The sequence below is a fragment of the Brachypodium distachyon genome, chromosome 3 (genome assembly GCF_000005505.3).
Source record: "Brachypodium distachyon strain Bd21 chromosome 3, Brachypodium_distachyon_v3.0, whole genome shotgun sequence".
NCBI classification, from domain to species: Eukaryota; Viridiplantae; Streptophyta; class Magnoliopsida; order Poales; family Poaceae; genus Brachypodium; species Brachypodium distachyon.
Window position 1 is genome coordinate 28,764,115 of NC_016133.3, and position 26,381 is coordinate 28,790,495.

The 26,381-nt window shown below is 46.3% G+C and overlaps 3 protein-coding genes across 6 annotated transcripts; all 3 read right to left on the minus strand.

Moving 5' to 3' along the window:
- Positions 1 to 998: 998 nt before the first annotated feature.
- LOC112271425 lies at positions 999 to 3,746 on the minus strand. The gene is made up of 2 exons (XM_024460463.1): positions 2,153 to 3,746; positions 999 to 2,061 (listed from the first exon to the last, which is right to left on the minus strand). The coding sequence occupies exon 1, from the start codon at positions 3,711 to 3,713 to the stop codon at positions 2,253 to 2,255; it is 1,461 nt and encodes a 486-aa protein (XP_024316231.1). The 5' UTR covers positions 3,714 to 3,746; the 3' UTR covers positions 999 to 2,061; positions 2,153 to 2,252.
- A 368-nt stretch (positions 3,747 to 4,114) lies between these two features.
- Positions 4,115 to 4,492, minus strand: LOC100833704 (NADPH-dependent aldehyde reductase-like protein, chloroplastic). The gene has a single exon (XM_003571787.1). It carries the CDS (start codon positions 4,490 to 4,492, stop codon positions 4,115 to 4,117), a length of 378 nt encoding a protein of 125 aa, XP_003571835.1.
- An 8,034-nt stretch (positions 4,493 to 12,526) lies between these two features.
- Positions 12,527 to 17,595, minus strand: LOC100821123 (plant intracellular Ras-group-related LRR protein 8). Of its 4 annotated transcripts, none has more exons than XM_003573948.4 (11): positions 17,359 to 17,594; positions 17,174 to 17,268; positions 16,606 to 16,767; positions 15,956 to 16,066; positions 15,766 to 15,866; positions 15,155 to 15,292; positions 14,636 to 14,684; positions 14,226 to 14,291; positions 13,477 to 13,596; positions 12,787 to 12,929; positions 12,527 to 12,701 (listed from the first exon to the last, which is right to left on the minus strand). In XM_003573948.4, the coding sequence occupies exons 1-10, from the start codon at positions 17,513 to 17,515 to the stop codon at positions 12,807 to 12,809; spliced, it is 1,122 nt and encodes a 373-aa protein (XP_003573996.1). In that variant the 5' UTR covers positions 17,516 to 17,594; the 3' UTR covers positions 12,527 to 12,701; positions 12,787 to 12,806. The 4 variants fall into 4 exon arrangements, 2 of the variants coding, with proteins under 2 accessions (XP_003573996.1, XP_010234788.1); XR_731545.3 differs by lacking the exon at positions 12,527 to 12,701 and adding an exon at positions 13,817 to 13,934 and having other exon boundaries at positions 12,900 to 12,929; positions 13,477 to 13,679; positions 17,359 to 17,595; XM_010236486.3 differs by having other exon boundaries at positions 12,527 to 12,929.
- Between the last annotated feature and the right edge of the window lie 8,786 nt (positions 17,596 to 26,381).

Here is a 26,381-nt window from a genome sequence, read left to right on the forward strand (position 1 = left end):
ACAAGGCCATTGTTAGAAGATAGGGAAGCCATGAAATTCTTCCTCTTTCGATGGCTTGCACTAAGGTGGAAGAAGCGAGTGTTAGCATCCCCTTCCTTGAGCCACAAGAGCCTCGATTTTTGTCGCGCAGTAGTCCTCTCAAGCGAAGCAAGACCCAATAATTTCTTCTTGAGAATAGCCCTAAGGCCTCGCTCCTGCGCAGAGAGTGCTCACCCCTCCATGGCCACATCTAATCTAAAGATCACCTCATTAGCCACAAGGATCTGCATCTTTATATTATCGATGAAACGATCGCTCTAGCTCCTCAATCGTTTTGCCGTACGGCGAAGACGAGAAGCCACACGCTTGAACGGGTTCACGATCCGGTGGTCATCCGCAGTCCACGCGTCCTCCACCACCTGCAAGAACCCAGGCGCCTTCGGCCACAAGCACTCGAAGTGAAAGCGTCGGCCGACCCGAAGGTCTGCCGCGAGATCGAGCAGAAGACGGCAATGATCCGAAGTAGCAGTGGACAAGGCCGACAGGTACGTATTAGGCAGCATGGCATCCCAGTCAGCCAAAGAAAACACCCTGTCGATTCTCTCCAAGGTCGGGCTTTCCCTCTCATTGGACCAGGTAAAACGGCGGCCGGCCAGATAGAGCTCCTTGAGCTCGAGGTCCGCTAGTAAGCGCCGAAATCTGCCCATCAGTCCACGATGAATTCTGCGATTGCTCTTATCTCCAGGGTTTACAATGAGGTTGAAATCCCCCATGATGGTCCACGATCCAGCATGTAGGTCGCGCACTTCTCAGATTTCCTGCAGGAAGGCCGGCTTGTCTGCCACGCGATGAGGCCCATAAACCCCCGTCAACCACCAGCACCTGTCCTGTAAATTAACTCGTGGAGTAAGAGTATGCTCTGAGAGGTGAGGGTGCGAGAGGGAGACCGCCTCCGATTTCCACGCCAAAATAATACCACCACGGGTTCCTTGAGACGGCATATAGAAGAAGTCATTGTATTCAGAACCAAAACATTGTCTAACAATATCAGGAGTTACAACTTGGAGCTTAGGCTACTCATAGTGGGAGTAACTTAGGTAGTAACATAAGATGCCAACTAGGCATTTTGGTGACATGACATGGTATTAAATGAAGAAAAAGAGAGAGGTGGTAACTAGATATGTTACCATAACATCACACAAATCAAAGTAAGATGAGTCTACAACATAATAAATGACATAATGCATGACACCACATATATGTTACTACCCATTATGGAGGTGATAACTTGGACTAGTAACATATACATGTTACTACTCTATGTTACTCCCCACTATGACCAGCCTTAGACTCCTGCACACACACGATACAAGCATTAGCAGCTACTACCACTTGATACACGACGCACCGATTTGCCAGAGAATTTAGGCCGCGTGCGTTCCACACTAGGATCCTCGGATTAGGCGTCGACATGATTCAGCCCACCCGACCACAGCAACTGGACAGCAATTAAGCTGCACCAGCCTCCACCATCTCCTCCTCCATGAGAGGGAGGACACTTGGTTCCCATCCGAAGAGTGACAAAATGGCAGCAATATGCTCTTGCGACAGCGCCTGCTCAAACAGTTTGGTATAAGCCTGAAGTGCATTCGGAAATTTGTTCTCCCTCGCAAGCGAGCCCAAGCCTCGAAATGAGAAGGCGTTGTTGCCTTTTGATGGAAGAGCCCGGCGCCTTCCTGTTTGCCACACGCGAGCTGCGCCGAAGGGGACGCGCCACCTGTACCTTTCTCTTGGCCGCAGCCTGAGCCCGTGGCGGCGGAGTTGGCAGTACACCCACCGGGCGACGCTTGCAACCCCTTTTAAAATCGGCAAGATGCGATGCGTCCCCATCCGCCATTGCCACAGCCACAGACGAGGCCGCCGGGGTGAAAGGAGTAGCATCAGCAGAAAGGAGAGTTCCACCACTAGAAACACTCACACAGAACAGGTCCATCTCAGGTCTCAACATCTCAGAGCAGACCTCTAGAGAATTTTTATGAGGGAAAGCATCAGAAGCATCCACAAAAGATTCACCAGCAAAATCTGGAAGCAAGGAGGAGGCACAAGCAGAAATCTGGAGTAAATCAGTGCCCTCAAGCATCTCAATTGGCAGAGCAGAAAGCAAATCAGTTACCGGTGCCGAGGACGTGCGGCCCTTTCTGTTATAAACCACCAGTGGCGTAATTGCAGCCTCCAGACGGCATAGGATCAGACGGCGAAAGGCAAGTCAACTCTCAGAAATTCATGCAAATCACAGCTTCATCCATAGTGACAGGGGAACAACAATCAGGTAAGGGAGGAACCTGAAGTTCAGGCACGGGAAGGATCATATTTGTAGAAGGGCCCATCCTGGACCAGCCAACACCTCCACTTGTGGCAGCTCCACCACAATTTCCACCAACAATAGCACCATCGACAACTCCCCGCCGGCATTTGAAGTAATGCGAGCGTGGTTGGCAAGCCGATGGACCTCCTCCAGGATCGCGCCGAGGGTCATTGCTGTCATCGTTTGAAGAAGAGCCACCTCCCTCAATCGAGGAGACATCAGTGAAGCTATCACGGTCCTCCACGCGGAGAAGATGCACCACGACCGGATAATAAAGCACACTGAAAACCTCAGGAATTAACTGCCCTCGTGGCGCATGAAGATCATCATTGCCGGTGCCAAATGGCGCAGGAGGCTCTGGAATCCCGAACTGGAACTCCCTTGAGATCTTGTCCGGACAGTCGGTCCATGCCACGATCGAGAAACGGCCCATATCCTCACGGTTCGCCGTCTCAGAGCCCAAACGCTCCACCCAACATGACGGGCCAAGAATCGACTCAGCCGTGCCAGTGATCCACGCGTGCGCCGGCACGCCGGTCATCTCCACATGTACGCGATAGCGATACGGCCGCAGCTTGGCACCCAATTGACGATTCCATCGACTGAAACTCAGTGAAAACCCGCTGCCCTGCACCACACCCATCGCCAAGATCGCATCCCTTGTAGCCACAATGTTGCATATACAGAGAAAATTTGCCGGCCAATATTTGTGAAGTGAGAAGGTTTCTGCTGCCAACGGACAACGTCCCTGTATCAAAGCTCTGACCACAGAAGCTGGCGCGCCACCACGCCCACCAACCACATGAACCACGAGGCTGGCGGAGAGCGCCGTCTCTGCAGCATCCACCGCAGCCGTCCGAGAGATGATGCAAGTCTCAAGGCGCGGCCTTGACTCCGTCAGGTTTGCGAATGGCGCAGCCGCCGTAATCACAGGCAATGGGACAGCCTGCTGGGGTTGAGGCACCAGGGCCTGATGAGCAGGGGGAGTACGGGCGGCAGGAGCTTGAGCGGGGGGCAGGGGCATGACGCGGCTGCGCCACCGGAGCTTGACGAGGAGTAGGCGCGGTTGGGGGAGCAGGAGCAGTCTGCAACTGCACCGCGGGTTGATGGGAAGTTGGCAGAGTGACCCGTGGCGGAGAGGGCGTGAGACTCCGCGGCGCTCGGCAATCTCTCCCAACGTGGCCGGAGTCGAAGCACCGGCGGCATCGCATGGGGTTGCGGCACAACGCCGCCACGTGGTCGTCGCCCAGGCAGTTGTAGCACCGGCCCGCCATCTCCGGCGGCATGTCACTCCGAGCGGCCAACGCCGGCAAAGTCGGGCTCTTGTTCCGACTGCGACGCGGGCGCTTCCCCGCCCGGTGCCAGCCATCTTCCACGGGCTCCTCCACACGGGCGCCAAGGCGCGTCGCCACCGGGGCCACCACACGACCCCCCAGACGCCACCGGAGCCCTCGCCACCTGCTGCACCACCAGCGAGGCCAGGCGTCTCGCCGGAGCAACCGCAACCACCACCTGACGCGAGGTAGAGACCAGCTCCGCCTCCCCACGGACCACATCCCTGAAGGAGCGGGCAGATCTGGAGGCCTCCGACGAGGACGGCTCTCCGGCCGGAAACCCGAAGAACCACAGGACGGGGACTCCATGGCAGGGGAAGACAAAGCCAGGAGGGAGAAGGAAGAAGGAGGGGTGGACATCGTCACCGGAGTGGCGACGGCATGTAGAGGGGAGTGGACGCCGGCGCCGGAGTGGCGGCCGCGGTGAGGCGGAACCCTATTCGCCTAGTCGCGCCGAAATGGCCCCCAGGGACGGGTACTTGGGGTTGAGGAGGCCTGCGCAGGCGACCACGATGTGGGGCGGGGAGCCGAAGGCCTCCTCGGCGCGGTCAAAGAGCGTGCGGACGGCGGATGGGTCGGACACGTCGGCCTGCGCAGCCACGGCGCGGGAGGAGGCGGTGCCGGCGTTGAGCTCTGCGGCGAGCGCGGAGGCCTTGGCGGAGTCGGAGGCGTAGTTGATCACGACGCCCGCGCCCAGGGCGGCCAGCTGGGAGGACACCTCCCGGCCGATGCCGCGGGAGCCGCCCGTCACCAGCGCCACACGGCCGTCCAGTGCCGGGAGCGGCGCCGGGCTCCCCGTGGCTGCTGCTGCCATGGCAACAAGCTCTGCCTATACACCTAGCTACCGTCAGCTGCGTTCTTCTGTCTTTGCTGGTGGACCGAGGAGTTTAATTTGATTGCTCTGCTGCTGCGGCTGCGCGATGCATTATATAAGCACGGCACGGGAGACTAGAGCTAGTCAAGACGATGGCGTACTGAGTGACGTGTTCACGACTGACGAAAGACGGGCAGGTACTCTCGTTCCAGGCTAAACACTGCCACGATACCGTGGCCTTTCTAACTTTTCTACCACTTCTGGGTGACATACTGAGTGACGGCGGCTCCAGCCGGTGCTTAATGCTGTGCAACTCCTTCCAAATGGCCAGTTCCGAGTTTGCATATCAAGATCGCAGTGGAACAAACACAATTACGAAATACAGTAAAGTAGATGAACATCAGGAAGTAGAGAGGAATATGAGCTCTTTATTAATTTCTGATCTCAAGTGTACATACAACGGGTAGCCTCCTCTCCTTTATATAGGCACAATGGATAAGAGCTCACAACAAACTATTAGGTGGAGAAATGAGTCAACAGGTGAGTTGGTGGCGGGCGCACGATTCGGTGGCCACCCCACCCCGTCGTTGGTTCCTCAACATTCTCCCTTGGGCGATTATCCGTATGCCATATGCCTCAAAAACTCAAAAAAAAACCAATGGGAAAAACACATGAAAAAAGAGAGCATAGGATACGTTGTTATGTTGCACAGATTGCCTCGTTAAGAACCTCATGCGAGAAACACAAGAAAACTCGATGAGAGAAAAAGAGTACAACCTACTCAATCTCCAAGATGAGTACTTGATGGCAATGATCAAGATTTAACGATGAGTATGTGAAGTATCTCCCCTTGAACCTTGCATCTCCCTAAGTCTAAACATATCAATTCCACGCACACATCTTTCAAAAGTGGATGCCGGTAGTGACTTGGTGAACAAATCAGCAAGATTTTCACACGACTTAGTATGCAAGACCTTTACCTCGTTCATCTTTTGCAACTCATGTGCATAGAAAAACTTAGGATTTATATGCTTGGTGAGATTACTCTTCACATCACCCGTTTGTACTTGTGCAACACAAACTGCATTATCTTCATAGATAATGGTGGGGGTCTGGACGGTGTTCAGCCCACAGGTCTGCTGAATGTGGCGAACCATCCGTCGAAGCCATACACACTCACGTGATGCTTCATATAGTGCCATGATTTCCGAGTGGTTCGTCAAAGTCGATACAAGACTTTGCTTTGACTACTTCCATGAAACAACAGTTCCACCACATAGAAAAACATATACAGTCTGAGACTTGGATGTATGCGGGTCCGACAAATACCCAGCATCGGCATAGCCTATCAAAGATAGATCTTGATTCCTTCTATAAAATAGCCCAAGATCTTTGGTCCCTTGTAGGTACCAAAAGATATCCTTAACACCTTTCCAATGCCGTTTGGTAGGTTCAGAGCTGTACCTAGCCAGCAAATTGACGGCAAACGTAATGTCCGGCCCTGTACAATTCGCGAGGTACATGAGTGCTCCAATAGCACTCAGGTAAGGAAATTCTGAACCCAAAACTTCCTCCCCCTCTTCTTTCGGCCTGAAAGGGTCCTTGTCTTGCTGTAATGACCGCCCAATCATGGGAGTCTTTGCAGGATATGCCTTGTCAAATTCAAATATTTCCAACACCTTTTGAGTGTAGGTAGGCTGGTGCACTAGAATCCCATCATGGGAATGTTCCAGTTGCAAACCTAGACAAAACTTGGTTTTACCCAAATCTTTCATATCAAATTCCGATTTCAAGTAGAAACTTGCTTCCTCAATATCCTCAGGTGTACCAATGATATTCAAATCATCTACGTACACCGAGATTATACAGAATCCATCTTGGGATCACCGTATAAATACACATGGGCAATCTGCATTGCTCGTGTAGCCCTTTTCATGTAGAAAATTGCTCAGGCGATTATACCACATTCTACCCGACTGTTTAAGTCCGTACAATGACTTTCTGAGTTGAACACTGTATAGACCTCTGTTTGCTCTGTCTTGGTTCGGAACCGGGAGACCATCAGGTATCCTCATATAAATGTCCGAATCCAAGTTACCATACAGGTAAGCAGTAACAACATCCATCAATTTCATTTTTAAGTTCATATTGACTGCCATTGAGATCAAAACAGTATAACATAGACTATATACCAATGTCAACTAAGTCAGCCCAAAGATTGGATATCCATATAACAAAATTAACCATATCTAAAAGTAATTCCATCCATGACCGGGGAGTAGGTTTCCTGATAATCGACCCCAGATCATTGAGTAAACCCCTGAGCAACTAACCTTGCTTTGTACGGTACTACCTCATTATTTTCATTTCTCTTGCGGACAAATACCCACTTATAGCCGACAGGGCGTACGTGGGGAGGGGTTCGACACACAGGTCCAAAAACCTCTCTTTTGTGCAGAGATAATAATTCGGTAGCTATTGCCTTCTGCCAATCTTTCCAATCCGACCTCTTCTTACAATCAGCGAGCGAGTTAGGCTCGGGGTCAAGATCGATGATTGCAGCAATTTTCTTAGCAAAGTTTATGTCGACATTAGCAATCGCTTGGTTTATTGATTCTCCCGTGTTAACATAATCTATGGCCATTTCGTCATGGGGCGCATCATGCGCATCCTCTGTCTCCACAGGATTTCCCATTCCCGGAGCGAGGTCCTTTAGTTTTTCCGCGCCGATGTGTGCGCTCACATCTCCGCTAGGTGCTTCCACTATTAGAAGGTTAAAGTCCGGAATTCCTTGCGCTGGAGATTCCGTATTTGTGCCAGGTCTCAATTGGCTCCCCTCACTCTCTCGGGGTTTTTTAGTAACCGAATGTGATAAATCCCCCTTGTCCTTTTTCGTCGGGCATCCCCGAGTATTTGGGATTTGAGGAACCGGATTTCTCGTTCTTTTAGGCCTTTGGACTCGAACGGGTAGACCCACAGGATCCTTGGGTATCTCTATCCTTTCCGGTACATTGCGCGCAGGCACATGTGATTTTGTCACACTTCTCAAGTCACTAAAGTGATCAGGCAGTTGATTCGCTAAAGCATGCAAATCTATTATCTTTTGGACTTCTCTATGTGTCTCACTTGTGCGTGGGTCATTTGCGTGGATCCCCGTGGCTTGCCACATCAATTCTCAACTTTTCTCATCAAGAGGTTGATTTCCGCCCCCTAAAATCGGGAAGAGATCCTCGTCCAAAATGCAGTCAGCAAAGCGGACTGTATGACAGTCTCCTGTCATGGGGTCCAGATAACTGATTATGAACACAGTCTCATAACCAACGTATATCCCCGACTTACGAAGCGGTCCCATTGCTGATCGCTGAGAGGGTAGTATCGGTACATATACCTAGCAACCGAACCTACGAAGGTGGGAAATTTTCGGTGCCGACCCTTGCCCTAGTTGGACAGGTGAATGGATGTTGTAGGCCATGGGTCTATAGTTGATGAGATTTGCAGCGTGCAACACTACATGCCCCCAACACTGGTTGGTAAATTACAACCCCGAAGGAGTGGTCTGGCAATGAATTTAATCCTCTTAATCAATGCCTCCGCTAGTCCATTTTGTGTATGGAAATGCGGTACAAAGTGCTCAACCTTAATGCCAAGTGCCATACAATAATCATCGAACGCTTTTGAAGAAAATTCTCCAGTGTTGTCCATTCGAATAGACTTTATACGATGATCTGGGAAATTATTCCTCATTTGTATGATTTGCGACATCAACTTGGCAAAGTCATGGTTCCGTGTAGACAACAAGTTAACATAGGACCATTTAGACGAAGCGTCTATGAGCACCATGAAGTATCGAAACGGCCCCGAAAGGGGCTGAATCGGACCACATATATCCCCTTAAATGCGTTCCAAAAACGCAGGGATTTCATTCCTCACTTTCAATGGTGATGGTCGAATGATTAATTTCCCCGTCGCGCATGCCGAGCACACGAAATCATCATGATTCGGGAAATTTTTAACATTCATCCCATGCCCATTTGAGTTGTTAATTATATTTCTCATCATTCTAATATCCGGGTGGCCTAACCTATCATGCCATAAGCAAAATAGTTCAGAACTTCTAAATATAGTCTTTAAGGCAGTGTACACGGGCGACGCTACAATCTTAGTGTAGTAAAGCCCCGTGTCGAATGAAGGGAATTTTTCAACAACATGCTTATCTTGGGCATCACACTTTGTGATAAGTAGGCACTCTTTGCCATTATCATAATCGGTCTCCACATGAAGGCCGTTTGCACGGATGTCCTTAAAACTCAAGAGAGTTCGAGTCGACTCTAGGTACAATAATGCTTCCTCAATGAGTAAAGTTGTTCCCATGGGGAGTATGCTATTTTTGACTCACCCCCTGTGATAGTCATGATACTCTCCAGAGTCTTTTTAATGAACTCGAAATAACGAGTTTATCTCAAGATGGTGTTTGTGGTACAACTATCCACAAGGCACGTTTCCTCCATTCGAGCGCCACGTGTTCTAAAATATAGCATCTAATTAATTCATGAAGCGAGGAAGTAGCAACATAATTAAGTAAATGCGACATACATTTCAGAACATAACAAGCCATCAATATTAATAAAGAAATTAATGAATGAATTCAACATCCAATCGCCATAAAACAAGTACGTTTTGCTCTTGTAGAGCTTACAATAAACCAATTATTCAAATGTATCAAATGTATGAAAACACACCACCATGCAAATATAAAGGAATAAAGCAAGCTAGGTAGACTCTTCCATGAGACCGTTGACCTCAAGTGCAATGTCGTTTGCGGTCACGTCATCCATGGTGAAAAGTGCTGCAGTGTCTCCCAAGTCCAGACCAGATGGAGGATTCCCCGAGGGCTCAACATCCATTGGTGTGGTGGTGTTAGTAGTGGATGCCTGTAACATCGCCAAGGATGGCGGCGTAGGGATCATCTGCGGTGGCGCCACTTGGGGCGCCACAGATCCCCCCCCCCCTCCGTAGATGGTGAGGTTGGCCTCATGTGCCTTCCTTGCCTTATAAGCATCCGCTACGTGCTGAGGTGCGTGACATTCGCGGGAATAATGAGACTTCCCGCCGCACTTGAAACACACTTGGGGCCCCTTTGGCACCTTGGCCTCCTTCTTGTCCTTCCTTGCCTTCTTGCCCCTCTTGCCCCTCTTCTTCTTGAGGGCCTTGCGGATTTTGAAAGCATTGGCATGTACTTCTGGGCGCGCACTAGCCCCCAGTGGTTGCACGACAAAGTTCTTTTTGAGAACCTCGTCATGCGCCTCAGCCACTTGGAGGATGTCGATCAGCTCGGAATATTCCTTGTAGTTCGCCTGCCGGTAGCTCCGGGAGGATTGCACGGCATCCGGATGAAAGGTTGAGAGAGTCTTCTCAATCTTCTAGCTATCGGTGACTGTAACACCACATAGCTGAAGATGAGTACAAATTCGGTGTAAAGCCGAGTTGTACTCACCAACGGACCGGAAATCCGCAAACCTCAACCGGGCCCATTCCACCTCTGCCTAGGGCTGGGTGGAATACTTCAGTCTTTCGAACCGGCATTTGAGGGCGGTCCATAAGGCTAAGGCACTCCGCTCAGCCATGTACTCAATCTTGAGTGTGGCGCAGAGGTGGTGGCGTAGGAAGTGCAAAGCCTGGGCACTCTCAGCCGACATGGCGGCAGGGGCACCTTTGCCACCCAAGCCAATCGGGCTCAAGAGTTGTTTACCCTCGAGCCAGATTTCCGCATCAGTTGCCCATGCAAGGTAGTTACCACCATGCTGTGCAAGTTCGTCAAACTCGCGCTTGGTGATTGCCGACATCTGCAAATATGCATGATTCCATTTAGATTCCAATGCATAATTGCGATGAAAATACATTTGTGGTTTAATGTGGCGTTCCAATATTAAAAACATGTGATTCTATGCTTCATAATACGATTAAAAGTGTTTGAACAATTAATCTACAGCATCAAAAAGCACTAAATCAAAGCATGTTAATATTAATGGCATGTTAAGCAAGTGCAAAGGGCAAAAAAACGCCCAAAAAGTACATTCCCGAAGCAAATTTGGCCTAATTATGCGATTTTAGATAAAACAGACAGTTCCAGGGACATATATGCAAAATAACACAACAGGGATAAAATGCATGTAATTTACTGAAACGTCCCAGACTAAAACGCAAAATTCCTGGCCCAAGATGCATTTCAGGTCGCCAGCCCATTTTCCTTTTTTTTCAGCCAAAAAAGGCCCATCCCGCGCGGCCCAGCTGGCCAGCTGCGCCAGCCCCTAGGGTTTCCCCGCGTGGCGGCTGCTAGCTGCGGCGGCCAGCGTACGAGGCGGCGGCGGCGCGTGCGCGGGCAGCGGCGGCGCTCGCGCTCGGAGGCAGTGGTGGCAGCGCTCGCGATGGGAAAAATTGGGCGGCACGGCTCGCAGCCATTCAACAAGTCCCTCATGCGGCGGGATCGATCGGCAATTGTGTCGGCGACTTGGTCAGCAAGCGACCCGCGAGGAAAATCCAATCTTGAGGTGAAATACAACGAAAAGAAACTAATCGCAAAAACGGAATCGTAACGCAGAGAGGAATCCATTTTTGCAATAAAATTTCAGATCCAATACCTCTGTGATTTTTGTCGAGAGCCTGCTTGGGGTAGGCTCGATGAAGGCTCGGGGTAAAGGCTCGTGTTGATAACGTGTTGTGCAACTCCTGCCGGCTGGCCGGTTCCGAGGTTGCACACCAAGATCGTAGTTGAACACACACAGTTATGAAGTACAGTAAAGTAGATGAACACCAGGAAGTAGAGAGGAATAGGAGTTCTTTATTAATTTCTGATCTCAAGTGTACGTACAAGGGGTAGCCTCCTCTCCTTTATATAGGCCCAATGGATAAGAGCCCACAACAAACTATTAGGTGGAGGAACGAGTCAACAAGGGGTTTGGTGGGGGGCGCACGACTCGGTGAACACTCCACCCCGTCGTTGGTTCCTCAACACTTAATTTCTCCGGCACGAAAAAGTAGCCAATGACCAACGAAATTAATCAATCAAATGAGAATGGCTTGATACTTGATAGAGGCAGGGCATACTTAATCATTTGGGAACTCCCATGGAGCAAACGTTTGTTGGACATGAGTTTTGCCCATTGATGATGATAAAGTTTTCAAAAGTGACCCAATTAAGATGGTGACGTGTCAGTGAAAATCTCATTTTAGTAAAAACTTGAAAACTTTCGATCTCTGCTATTATATCTCAAATAAACGTCTTAGATGAAAGATATAACATCTAAAGACATTTTATTAAACGAGGTGAGATTCTCTAGGGTTTTTTTGTTAAATGCATTTAAGTGATCGGAGGTTCCATCTTTTATCTCATCCGTTGATTTAAAATCTAATAAATATGGAAGTTTTCAAGGCAAATATTTCAAATTTGTGGGGAGATGGGATCCAATGTATGCCTCCTAGTAAATATTTCAAAATTTTGTGGGGAGATGGGATCCAACTATTTTTTAGATATCAGTTGCATGAGAATTTACCGAAAGCATGCCGCTTAGATTATGGAAAAGGAATAAATTTTCTAGCTGGGCTGTGGCAGAGAGCAGCCCGTGTCAATGAAATTTTAGTCAAAGAATACAAAAAATATTGTGCTACCCCTTTCCAGTGTGAATAATAGTGCTTGCTAAACCAGCTATGATTATCACAGTTTACACCCATCCCTACGTGACATAAATTCTCACTGTATTCTAATCCAATGGTTCTCGTGATGGCAAGCGGTGTGGCTCCATGGTGTCAAAACACGCCTCACCAAGCATGCTTTTTCTGAGACGATGCATGGCACTCGCTTCTCGCTGCGAGTGGTTTCATCCAACTCCCGCGAGGGCGTGACACTAACCGCATCCTCTACAGGGATACAGGTTTCCATCTTTTTGGGGGGTTTGGGTGGGAATCGGATGGGTAAAGCGATAAGCCGATTAACATGAGCAAATTCTACCAAAAAATTTATCAGGAACTTGCATCTAATAATGATTAATAATAGAAGCCTTTTCCATCTCTTGGTCTTATAAAAGTAATAAAGGAGAGAAGAGGACACAAATATGCATCCAGAATGTTGTAAAAGAGCACTGCTATGCGTACAAACTTTTTCGTACGATCATGGTACGACAGTTCACATCCAACCGTCCATGCACAAAGCAACCTGCATCAGGTAAATCGTACAATCAAGTGTGGTACGTGCATTCCAGTTGTAATATTATCCTGGGACAATTCCAGAAGCACAAAACCTGCCCATAGAACGAGACATTTATGCACGCCTGTTATCATCATCGGCGCCTTCATCGAAAAAGCCCGATGATCCAACACGGAAATCAAGCTGCTTTTGATGCTTCTGTCGCCTACGTTCATCAAACTCCTCCCAGCCCTCCACCTGTTTGGAAAAAGTAAATGACATTAGCGCTAAAAACAGTAATTATATATTTGTTTAGATGGAGAAGAGCTCTTTTGCCTTTGGAGTTTGGCCTCCGCACCAAAGGAAAGTGCAGACCATATATATATGGTACAGAATTTCATCACATTTCATTAAAGTACAGAATTTCATCAAACATAGAAACAGATACTCCCTCCGTCCCATATTAAGTGACTCAAATTTGCCTAAATATGAATGCATCTATGCCTAAAAAGCGTCTAGATACATGTAATAGAAAGTCACTTAATATGTGATGGAGGGAGTAGTATTTATTACCATAATGGCACAAAGATGGAAACTACATTAGTCAGAAAGTGTCCCAGAGTTAAACGAGCTATAGAAAACAGTAAGAGAGTAGTTGCAGAAATAAACAGAAGACTTCAGATGGTAAAACTGAATTTTCCTACTCCAAATGTACGTGACCATCTTAATTCCATTTGGGGTGATGATGCCAACAAAAAGAACACTAAAGAGGTGAAAAGGCTTTAGCCTTTACAGGAACTTATACCTGTCGGAGAATATCATTTGTGATTCCCGTGCCATGAAGATCAAGTGTAGTAAGCCGCCAGCACTTCTTGAATAAAGTTGATGGCAGAGAACTAAGACCATTGTTCCTTAGATGCAAAGTCTGTTGGAAGAAAGTTTTTAGAAACAAGAAAGAGTACAATCTTCTCTTTGGTACAAATGTCAGAATGAATTTCCTCATGCATGCTGCAAAAAAAACAAGAATTGCCTCATGCAAGGCAAAAAAAGAAAAGAAAAGAAAAGACATGTTAACAAAACTACACAAGAGAGGCGCAAATAAGTGAATAGCCATCAGTTTTCACGTATATAATATAGAAACTTACAAATGCAAGCAGCAAGATAACAAGTATTGACCAAATAAACGAAACCAGCCCGTGCTCTAATTTAGTACAGATCTGATGCAATACAATGAAAGCCTGAACCTTCGTGATTTTGTCGACTCTGAAGTAATTAAACAAAGTTTAGTGAATGATATGCTGAGAAAAAAAATAAACTGCATGAAGGAATAGATCACATTAGCAACAGCTCGCATTGTTGTGGTATTCTGTTATGCATCTGCATTTTTAGTGTCATCATATTCAACTAGAACAGACTTGTTTATCTTCAACTAGAATGTTGTGCTGGGATACTTCAGAATTTTATTTAATACTTGCTAGGCAAGAGTATTTTAGTAGTAAGCACGCATAGTTTTTGATTGGGAATGCACCTTCCCATGTAGCTACAGGTACATACCTTGAGATTTTGAAGATTTCCAAAAGCCTCTGGTAGTTCAGCTAAAAGATTGGATGATAACTCAACCTGAGGAATTAAAAACTGTGGTGAACTAAACTGTCAAATGCAGGATCGAAAGAGTTAATGCGGTTTTTGGTTCGAGATACCACCGCATACTAGGATGGGTGGGTCCGGTCCATTAATGAATTATCTTATATTTTTGGTGTATGATGGATGAATTGGAGATGGATCAACTCATTACACCCCTCCAATCAACCAAGTAGGTCATGTTCAGTGAAAGGATCGGATAGGCCATGGACCATCCCGTTCCTCAAAACAAAGCACCAAACACACCATGAGTGCTCAATATGTACTTCCCTAGAAGAATATATGGAGCAGAAAATGGGGGAAAACAGAGAAAAGGAACACACCTCAAGGAGAGATTCACAATCTCCTATAGATGATGGCAGCGTAGTTAGCCTGTCAACAAGAGAAAACCATGTTGAAGTGTGAAAGACCAGGGTACCATTCAATTTTCAGATCAAACAATACTAATGTAATTCCCATTGGAAGTTACGAATACAGTAGAGACTTATAGGCACGATAGAGTTGTTCTATCAACTTCAACTTACAAGATCTACGATAGAAAACCTCAAAGATGCAAGCCTGGAAGTATTAAAAACCATTAAAATAATTCCACGAAGAAAGCTCTTTTTTTTACCTCATTCCATCCTACAAACTACGATGAGATCACCAGAAGATTAACAATTTAGCATGAAGGTCATCCGTCTTCCCAGTAATATCAAATCACTACTTGAATTCTATACACAATATCAATTTGCAAGTAAGAGGATAAGTTCAAGTGTAAATTCTGATGGCAGCATATCAAAACATGAGATAACATCAAAGAGGTACTGCAAGTCCAGCAAATGGCAAGTTTAGCACAATACCTATTATTATTTGCTATCAGAATCTCTAGCTGCTTCAGCAAACCTATTTCAACAGGCAGGTTACCGAGCATGTTATTTGCAATCCGAAGTTCGCGTAGAAACGTCAGTGAGCCCAAACTCGGAGGTAAAGTAACCAGCCTGCGAGATAAAGCAGAAAGTTACGAAGCGCAGTATCTTGTTATCCTGAATACTGAAAGATGCATGTCAGACATACATGATTCGTTTTGACAAAAGAAGTCAGTGCACTAAAGGTTTCTGTTCTAATGAGAAATATAGAACAAGCCTTCTACCAGAAGGTAATCTTGCACATACATCTTGATAGCAGGGGTGAAGTCCAGTGAGAAATTCTTTAAATAGGTGTTAGAGGAGAGCTAGAGAGTGAACAAGAATGTGATGGTTACTTCATACTCAAACTAAAAGCATTAGTTTTAAATTTAAATTGTCCATTAGAACCACGAATACATATTGTGTAGAAGCACACATGCATGAGATAGGCAATGTAATAAATTTCAGGGGATTATAAAAGGTTTAAGGCTATTTCTATCCACATGCAACACAAAAAAGATTCACAGTATGAATACTGCAACATGACTTTGAAAATTAGGACCTACCGATTTTGGCTTAAAGATAAAACAGTTAATGTTTGAACACATGATAGACCTTCCCAGCAGATGCCCCCATCAGATATATCATTGGCAGTTAGCAGCAATTTCTACAAGATGGAATGACCAAATATTCAACTATATCTTGTCATAGAAGAAGAAAATGCACCAAACTAACTTGCGGGGAAAGAATAATTACATTTAATGAATTAAGAGCAACAATTTTCTCTGGAATTGCTTCAATAGAGTTGTTACAAGCATCTAGCACTCGTATGGAGGAGCCACAATCCCATACTTCTTCAGGCACTGCCTGTTTGAAAAGACAACCACAAAAAGTAACTCCCTAATTGCAGCCAAAGAAAAAAAATCATGTATTCAAAGAATAAAATAATTACCATTCATAATTCAAAAGGCTAGAGTTAATGGATGGACTGTTGGCATACAACAGAAAAGAACAGTTATTCACCAATTAAAAAAAAATAAAGACCAGCTGTCTGCTTCATCACTTGGTTTCTTGTGATGAATCTGGTAATGCCATAGGAATGCAGTGCCAGACCTAATAAAGTAGCTAGATGTTGACTACAACTGAGTCTACCAATCATCAGAAGAACCTCACAGGGTGATGTGCGCACGAATTCTATTCAGGGATATTTCGGTATTTCCTCTGGGCTCTAGTCAATACAAAATAACCAATGACCACTACATTATATATTTGCACAGACAATTGACACAAGCACTTTCATTAATTTTCCCTAGAAAGGTAGTACTGAAGATAAACCACAAATCACAGCTATACTCTGCTGCTTTGCATTTGTTTAAAGGTATTGCAAACAAGTTGGAATTAGTTACCTTCAAACTGGAATCAGACAATGCAATAACACCAGTTATTTTCCAACGCTCCTGTCGGCTTTTGATGATAATCTCCGGTTTTTGTGCTTCGTTTTCCTTAACATTAGATGTTCTTTTTGCACTTGGTGCAGGACCATTGCTAGTCTTAGTGATGGGGCCATCCTGTTGGAGAGGCAGAAGTAAGTTGGCTGAAACAAACTAGATAACAAGTCCCTCTGCTTCTATATTTGACTTGTGAAGTTTTAGAATTGCAATGTGGACATGGAAGTCGTATGACTCTGCACACACTTCCGCTAAACATCAGAAATCCCAATGATTCAAAACATAGCGCATCAAACTAAAGACTGAAGTACAATCAAGCTAGTTATCGTACGAGCAGAGTGCATAACCAAAATTCCCGTTCCATTTCAGGTAACCGCAAAAGCTCAGCTGGCTGAAATTACTTCTGCACGTGCTCCTGGACTGCACCCTATTGCAACCAATTCGTTTCCTAAGATCTAAATAAAAAAAACATGGTGACCGAACGAAGACAAAAAAAAACAGATTAGAGGAGATCAAGGTTATCTACCCCCTGATGAAGGCCCTGAGAAGCGACGAGCATGACCTTGGATCCGTTCCCCACCTGCATCGAGCTCAGGCTCGCGGCATCTGCTAGAACTTTCCCTGCAAGCGCATGGGAGTAAGAGGAGGACAATAGGAATGGTAAGTGGAAGCAAATTCCCGTCCAGGCGGTAAGGGTTTGGGATTCGGTGCCTTTGCAGATGAGCTTCTGGCCGCGGGGAAGGACGTTGGTGAGCGGCTGGAGGAGCAGCTTCAGCTCCGCGGTGGAGGCAGACGCCGGGACCTCCACCGGGATGGTTCGGCCGGCGAACTTCACGTGAACGGTGATGGTGGGCGGCGAAGTCTCCATGGCTTGTTTCCCCTCTCTGTTCGATCGACCTAAGGCAACTGAACCCTTTTTTCAGTTTGAGATCTCTTTCAGTTTCTCCCTTGGTAGAAAATCAATTTCTAATGTTAGTTCTTTTCTTTTCCTTTTACCTTCCCAGCGGCGCGTGCAAACTAATTTGCAGTTCAAAGCATGCAGTTCAAACATACCCGCAAAAAAAAACATGCGTTCAAACAACAACAAAATTGACAGTTTTATCATTTTGTCAAACATTAACAGTTTTATCCTGTGTTCAAACATTAATAGTTTGGTAATATCATAAATTTTATTTGCACATGCCCTCGGGAAGGTTTTAGATTATCTTAAAAGTTTTATCATGTGTTCAAACATTAATAGTTTGGTAATATCATAAATTTTATTTGCACGTGCCCTCGGAAAGGTTTTAAATTATCTAATAGGCATTTCTCACCATGTCCAATGTAGGATTTTTTTTTACTTATTCTTCTTATTTTCTTTAGGAGTATTTGTTTTTGTTTTTTGAAAAAACTGTAAGAGAGACCCATACAACATAATTGTGAGTACCAGGATTTGAACCCTACTGGATGGAATCATGCACCCACGACTCGGCCACCACACCAAGAGTTGTTTCTCTATTTGGATTGAAGTGTTGAAGGATCACGATTACAACCACGCAAAACCAGGAATTCTTGGAGATAGAGTGAGCTTGGAAATACTGCTAAACATCGATCCACCTGATTATGATTTCAACCTGAAGATAGAGTGGGCACACAAATCTTGGAGGGACAATTGTACTTCTCTAACCATAACATGATGAGGGCATCTCATTAGAGTTTGGTACGCTAGGACAGCCAACGATATGTAACAATTAAGTCTAAGGTTGTATCAAATAGGCATGCGTACCAAGTTGGCCGAACTCCTATTGGAGCCGGTTTGTATCCTGTTTGGGGTGGACCGAACCAGCTAAAGTTCGGTTCGCATTATGTCTATCAAGGAGTCCTAGTCGGTTAGGTTAGTCGGCCGCTCTACCTCTTTGTCCTATGTAAACAAAGGGGGTGCCACAAGATTTGCGGCGCTTAAAAAAATTAGGTAGAACATTGTGTTTCTCGTTTGTGAACCATCCCTCCGGGGTTGGCGTGGTAACAGCGTCTCCGGCGCTCGTTTAGTTATCCAGTATATTGAGTTTGCGTGAAGGTGCTTGTTATTCAAGTATGTCATGCTTTGGTGTGAGGCTTGTTGTTCGTCATCAAGTTGTTCATTGGATCATCTATTCTGGCGTGAGCTTCGTCGTTCATTGTCGAGTGGCTCGCAAGATTGGTTTTCCCCATCTTCAGGCTACGTTCATCGCGTGATTGGGAGATTGCTATCGGTTACTTTTGGATAAGGAGGTGCATCGTGAAAGATCGGGCCAAACAATATTTATCATCTTGGTATCAGAGCCAGGTTGATCACGGTGCAGGTTGTTTCGTCGGAGGCGATCTTGTTGTTGTCAGGTTGGTGCTGCAGCAGTTCATCGTTTTCTTTCGGTGCTCGCGAGTTGGAGATCGCATGCGGAAAGAATTTCCAATCTTGGCGAGTTCATTTTTTCCAATCAGGTGATCAAATCGGATCGGTTGGCCTGGTAGCGACGGGAAAGATCCCCTGATCAGATTCCTTTCAAATCGGGAGATACCAGATTGACTGGATTTTCTTCCGCGTGCTGAACAGGAAAAAAAAAGGGGAAAAAATAGAAACGAAGTTGTGCGTGGGTCAGGTTGGGGTTGCATCTACGTGAGAACTTTGTACAAGATTGATTGGCATACCTATTTGACGTGAAAGGAAAGGAAAGTGCAGATAGAATTGGAGGATTGAATTGCAGTCGGTTTCGTTTATTCTGCCGGACATCGTTGGACTACGCGGTTTTTGTCTCGAGCATATCCGTTTCGTCTGCGTGGTAGAGATTTCGCTGCATCTACGTTGCTACAGTGATACTAGAATAATATTCAGAGATGGCTTTAAGTGCTGATTTGCAAGGTGATGAGATTGCTCTTTCAGCGCACAACGTCTACAGTGATTATCTAGACCGGAAGAGACATATACATTGGGAACCTAGTAAACACACGTGGAAGCTTCTACATCATGCAACACCGACAAAGTACAAGTTATGGGAAAAAAGATGGAGCATGGTTTTTGCTTGTGTAATCTCAAGCATGATGATCCTATCGCGTACACACTTGTAACAATGCGTGTGGATGGACAAATATATATTTGGTGGGGTATCGAACTCGTGCGAGGGGCATCCCAAGGACAGCTAGTTGGGAGGATTATAGGAAGTTTTTGCGTGCTAAATTTGTGGCACAATCCGAGACGAAGGACAAGTTGGTTATTCCGGAGGAGGTTGTACCATTGAGTGGTCTGAATGTGCAACCCAAGAGAGTACATGATGGTACTTGCATGACAGTTGACAGAGGTCCGCGCTGGAATTTATTTCAGACTCAGTGTATGATAAAAGGTAAAGCGTGCAAGTTGATGATTGATGGTGGTAGTTGTACAAATGGCATCAGCAAAGCACTGGTGGCAACATTGGGGTTGTCCACATGGCATATTTCAGAACCAAAGCATGTTGAGTGGTTGAATAGTTGTGGTATGCTGAAGGTTACTCACAAGGTACGTGTGCCATTTACAGTTGGAGAATATAATGACGAGGTGGAGTGTGATGTGTTGCCAATAGAGGTGTGTGGACTGTTACTTGGGCGTCCATGGCAGTATGATCGCAATGCTATGCATGCTGGGAGAGTTAATACATATACATTTGTGCATGATGACAAACAGAGGACACTGAAGCCTATAATACATATAAAATCTGATGTGGTGTTGGTTGTGCGCAAGGAGAAGATGCGCAAGACCACTGATAAGGATTTAGGCCCAATCTTTCACGGCAATCGAACTAGCAAGTAAAACAGCAACCCATGGAAATCAATCTGAAGTGATTCAGATCAAAATTCTGTCAACTCCTCACATTGGAATTGATTGAAATCAACTCCACCGCACGGCAAGACTTCAGATCTTCAATTTCAGCAAACAAACTCAACGATATGCGCCTCCAAACATTGGGACTTTTCTGGTCTATCCTTAATCTCGAAAATTCAACTCCCCCTACAATGACGGCTACCGAAAACCCTTTATAGGGCGACTCTAACCCTAATCGGGTGGGACAGGCCCCACACCACAACTACGGCCCAAAAGGCTGACTCAAAGTGGTTTTGGACAGGCCCAAAAACCATAAAACGACAAAACAAAGGAAAAACAAACTCTAAACCGGAGTACACTTCAAAACCGGTGGTGTTTTGAAATTGGGCTTCACCTCCTCCTTTGTAAACGTCAACACAAAAAGATCCAAACTTCATAATATATGGAGTTGGTGAAATAGCAGGGGTAATCGATATCCTCCCCTCATCACCCCCCCCCCCCAACTTGAAAGGAAACCGTCCTCGGTTTTGACTTTGCTTGTTGGATCTTCTTCTTCTTCACAGCAAACGTAGCCACCTTAATATCTTTGTCAAACATAGGCTGCAGCACATGACGCTTCCCTTGATGCCACAAAGCATAAACATTGGATCTGCCTTGATGCATGGTACGTTTATCAAATTGGCAACTCCAAACCGGAGTACACTTCAAAACCGGTAGTGTTCTGAAATTGGGCTTCACCTCCTCCTTTGTAAACGTCAACACAAAAGGGTCCAAACTTCAGAATATATGGAGTTGGTGAAATAGCAGGGGTAATCAATATTCTCCCCTCATCAACCCCCCCTCCCCCCAACTTGAGAGGAAACCGTCCTCGGTTTCGACTTTGCTTGTTGGATCTTCTTCTTCTTCACAGCAAACGTAGCCACCTTAATATCTTCGTCAAACATAGGCTGCAGCACATCACGCTTCCCTGCACATGACAAGCATCCATAGGCAAAACATCGCAGACCACCGTGTCCTCATAAGTACCCACTGAAAATTTCAGGCGCACCTTATGTGTCACCTTCAGCTTCCCAGAATTGTACAACCACTCAAAACAATGTGGTTGTGGGTGTTTCCATGTAGGCAATGAAAGAGAATCCACCAAACTCTTGCTAACAATATTGGTGTAGCTGCCACCATCAATAATCATCTTGCAAGCGGTGTTCTGGACTGTGCATTGGGTTTGAAATATATTCCAGCGCTGTCCTTGTCTTTCTATGCGATCGTCGGGTACAAGCTGCACCATCAAATTAGTGCAATTAGGAGCAGCATCCTCGGGATACACATCGAAGCTATCATGATCTTCAGATTCCACAGCAGATGGCACATCAACCTTGTCATCATCACTAGCAGAAACATAGCCATCTTGTGTAAGCATCACCCTTTTTGTGTTCGGACAATCACACCTCATGTGTCCTCGGCCTCCACAAGAAAATCTCTCAGTAGAAGAGGTGGATTGTGTACTAGGTGCAGCTTTGGACACTCTTGATTTTGGCGCCTCACTATGATAAACCTGGTTGGAGCGTGAAGAGGATGTCGTCTTCGTACTAGAACCAGCAGCCTCGGTCGGAGAACGACGCCATGAATTTGCAGGAGCTACAGCTTGACGTCGCTTGAATTGTTGCTCCGCACGCTCAGCTTGGTGCACAAGATCCTGAATATCATAATAGCTAACCATCTCCACACGATCTTGCACCTCAATATTCAGGACATTAAAGAATCGAGACATTGTGGCCTCCGGATCCTCTCGTGTTCCTGTACGTATCATCAGCAACTCCATCTCTTTATAGTACTCATCCACAGATTTCGTGCCTTGAATGAGCTGCTGCAATTTATTGTACATATCTCTCTTGTAATGCTCAGGAACAAAGCGATGTCGCATGAGGTCTTTCATACCTCTCCACGACGTTGGGCGAGTATGCATACGAAGAATCTGATTCCACCAAATCAGCACATAACTGGTGAATTCAACTGCAGCAAGTTGAAGTCTCCGCTCCTCGCTGTAATGATAGGATGCAAAAATCTGATCCATACGCATCTCCCACTCCAAATAATCTTCCGGTCCACAATCACCCGAGAACAGCGGTATGGACAATTTGATACGCCCAAACCCACCATCATCATGTAGAACGCGAACAGCATGACCAACCTGATCACGACCATGTGGTTGTCCACGAAGAGCGCCTGCAGGACGAGCAACAAGTGGATGTTGTTCGGGTGCATCGTAGTCAAGCTCTCCATCAGCAGCGTAGCCCACTTGGTGACGATTTTGCTGTTCAGCAGGTCGGCGATGAACCACGTCATGAAGTTGTGCACGGGCAGGAGCATCGCCCAATGCATCTATCCGGGTAGCTAACTGCGCAATCTGTTCCGTCAGCGCGGCATGACTCCGACGAATAAAACCGCAAGTGCTATCAAAACCAGCCCGGACATTGGGAGCCAAATCTTCTGCAAAAAGAGGCGGTGCAAGTTCCTGAGGCTCATTGGCGGCAGCCACAGAATTTTCCCCAGTCTTCGACGTCACCATCACGGCAAACAACAAGGGAAAAATCGGTAGTGTTACAGCGGCAAACATCAGATCGGGTGAATTGGAACAGACCGGGATCCAATCTTATCTAGAGTTTCAGCCAAGGAGTCCAGGAGAAATCCAACTCGGATGAGGTGTCCAGAACGAAAAACTCCCAGGCGCCGACTCGGACAAGGACTCCCAGGCGGATGCGAACAAAACTCCAGGAGATAATTCTCAGCAAAGAATCGCCGTGAGAAACCCGACGGCTCTGATACCAAGATGATAAGGATCAACGTGATCCAAAAGGGTTTAAGCCCAATCTTTCACGGCGATCGAACTAGCAAGTAAAACAGCAACCCATGGAAATTGATCTGAAGTGATTCAGATCAAAATTTCGTCAACTCCTCACGTTGGAATTGATTGAAATCAACTCCACCACACGGCAAGACTTCAGATCTTCAGATTCAGCAAACAAACTCAACGATATGCGCCCCCAAACATTGGGACTTTTCTGGTCTATCCTTAAACTCGAAAATTCAACTCCCCCTACAACGACGGCTACCGAAAACCCTTTATAGGGTGACTCTAACCCTAATTGGGTGGGACAGGCCCCACACCACAACTACGGCCCAAAAGGCTGACTCAAAGTGGTTTTGGACAGGCCTAAAAACCATCAAACAAAAAAACAAAGAAAAAACAAACTCTAAACCGGAGTACACTTCAAAACCGGTGGTGTTCTGAAATTGGACTTCACCTCCTCCTTTGTAGGAATGTCAACACCAAAAGATCCAAACTTCAGAATATGTGGAGTTGGTGAAATAGCAGGGGTAATCGATATCCTCCCCTCATCAACCACGCCGCGACCAAGGATGGTCACGCTTCTAGAACGGGAGCATGATGCAGGAAGCGTCAATAATCATGATATTTCAGATATGCTTGTTGTTGGCAAGCCAGTTATTTCAGTTGTGCCTATTAGTGACACATCGGTGGTTGAGGGCAAGCTTCTTAGTGATGAAAGAAAGGATGATGCAGCAAGTTCTATACTTCCATTTTGTGTCGACAAAGGCGTTCAGACTGATGATATTCGTGATGATTGTGTATCGGTGCATATAGAGGCGAGGGTCATGGACCATAGATTTGTAGGAATAGCTGTGCGGAGAGTTGGAACAAGGGTGTGTATGCACAAAGGAAAAGATGGACGTTTCGACAAATGTCCGGTTCGGGCATTGCACCTGTTTTGCAGCTTCATACGAAGAAGGTTCATATTCAGGTTCAAAGGGATCCATCAAGGGTTGACAATAAGAAGAAGGCCGTGGCTCCAAAGTCCAAGCTCATGTGGAGAAGAAAGGAGGTGCCAATGGTAGAACCAAGTCAAGCTAGCCGAGAGGGAGGATGTGGTGCGGCAGGCCGGCAAGACTTGAAGCTGAAGATGAAGAGTGACAATGTTGTCGATTTGATGCCACATGCTGGAGAAGACCGTCTAGCGTTGAGGACAACGCCTTTCCAAGGGGGAGAGGATGATGAGGGCATCTCATTAGAGTTTGGTACACTAGGACAGCCAACGATATGTAACAATTAAGTCTAAGGTTGTATCTAATAGGCCCGCGTGCCAAGTTGGCCGAAATCCTATTGGAATCGGTTTGTATCCTGTTAGGGGTGGACCGAACCAGCCACGGTTCGGTTCGCATTGTGTCTATCAAGGAGTCCTAGTCGGTTAGGTTAGTCAGCCACTCTACCTCTTTGTCCTATATAAACAAAGGGGGAGGCACAAGATTAGGGGCGCTTAAAACAATTAGGTAGAACATTGCATTTCTCGTTTGTGAACCATCCCTCCGGGGTTGGCTGTTGGAAATAATCCTAACTTAGCTGGTTGGGTCAGTTTCCAATGTTTAGTTGTGTTAGGCTGGATGCTAAGTCCGTTTAGGACACGAGCTAGCATGCGGCCTGTGCATGCAGCAGTACTAGTTTGAGTCGGTTTGAATACCGAGTCCGATTGCTGTAAGGTGTAATCTGATACTAGTATAAATAAAGGAGAAAAGGCCCTGGGGAGACCACGGCCAGAAAAAGAAAATATACTCGTGTGTGTTTCTGAGTCTTGATTGGCGTAGTTGATCTTGGGGCATCTAAACCCAACAATTGGTATCAGAGCCACCTGGTTGATCTCTTAGTAACGGGAGATCATACTGAACGCCGGAAAGTACTCGGCGTCAGAAGCCGCACGGTTCGAGGTCGCCGGGGAGCCGCAAGTCGAGGTTGTCGGGTGAAGGCTACGCTGCGATTGCGTAGGGAAAGCGACGACCAAGATCATGGCTATGAAGGAGGGGGTGTCTCTCCAGTACCCGATGTTGACAAAGACCAACTACTCAATATGGGCAATCAAGATGAGGGCAATTATGCGCGCACAAGGAGTCTGGGAGGCGGTGGACCCGGATGCTTCCAACAAGGTCGCCATCGATGAGAAGAAGGATGAGACGGCAATTGTGGCCATCCATCAAGGCATCCCTGAAGACCTTGTCATCATGATCACTGACAAGAAGGCGGCTAGGGAAGCATGGGAGACGCTGAAGACGATACGCCTCGCAGACGATCGCATCAAGGAGGCTAGGGTGCAAACCCTCACGTCCGAGTTTCATAGGCTCCAGGTGAAAGACACAGAATTTGTCGATGACTTCACTCTTCGGATGACTACCATCATCAATGAGATACGTGTGCTCGGTGAAAAATTCGAGGAATTGTATGCTGTGAAAAAATTCCTTCGAGCTGTTCCTTCAAAGGTTCTCCAGATTGCATCTGCCATAGAGCAATTTGGCAATTTGAAAACAATGACCATGGAGGAGGTCGTTGGAAGGTTAAAGGCTCATGAGTAACGTATACGAGGCTACGACGACAAAGGTAATGACGAGCATCTTCTCTTGACTAGATCAGAGTGGAGATCAAGGGAGCGTGGTCAGGGTCGGTTTAACTTATCAACGATCCAGTGCTGGAATTGTCAGGAGTTCGGACACTTCAAAAAGGATTGCCGCAAACAGCAGAAGGGCCCAAAGAAGGAGAGGACAGAAGCAAATCTCGTATTTCGTGACGTTGATGATGGACCGACACTGCTCTAAAGTTGGAGCAGCGACAAGAGTTTAAAGAGTCGTGTCTTTGTTTTTTTTTGTTTTTTTAGCATGTTAGTAGAGTCTACATGTGGTCAAGTGAGTCTAATCCAGGTCGTCTATGGGTCTCGACGAGAAGACGGATGCTCAAGCGTATAGTCTTTGTACCAGTGAAGGTGAGTCTCTTCAATGAGGACATGTCTCTATGTGGAGCTATAGATTTAGCTAACACGTATTGCACTAGGTATGGACGGTGTAGTCCATGCGGAAGCTAGCGTGA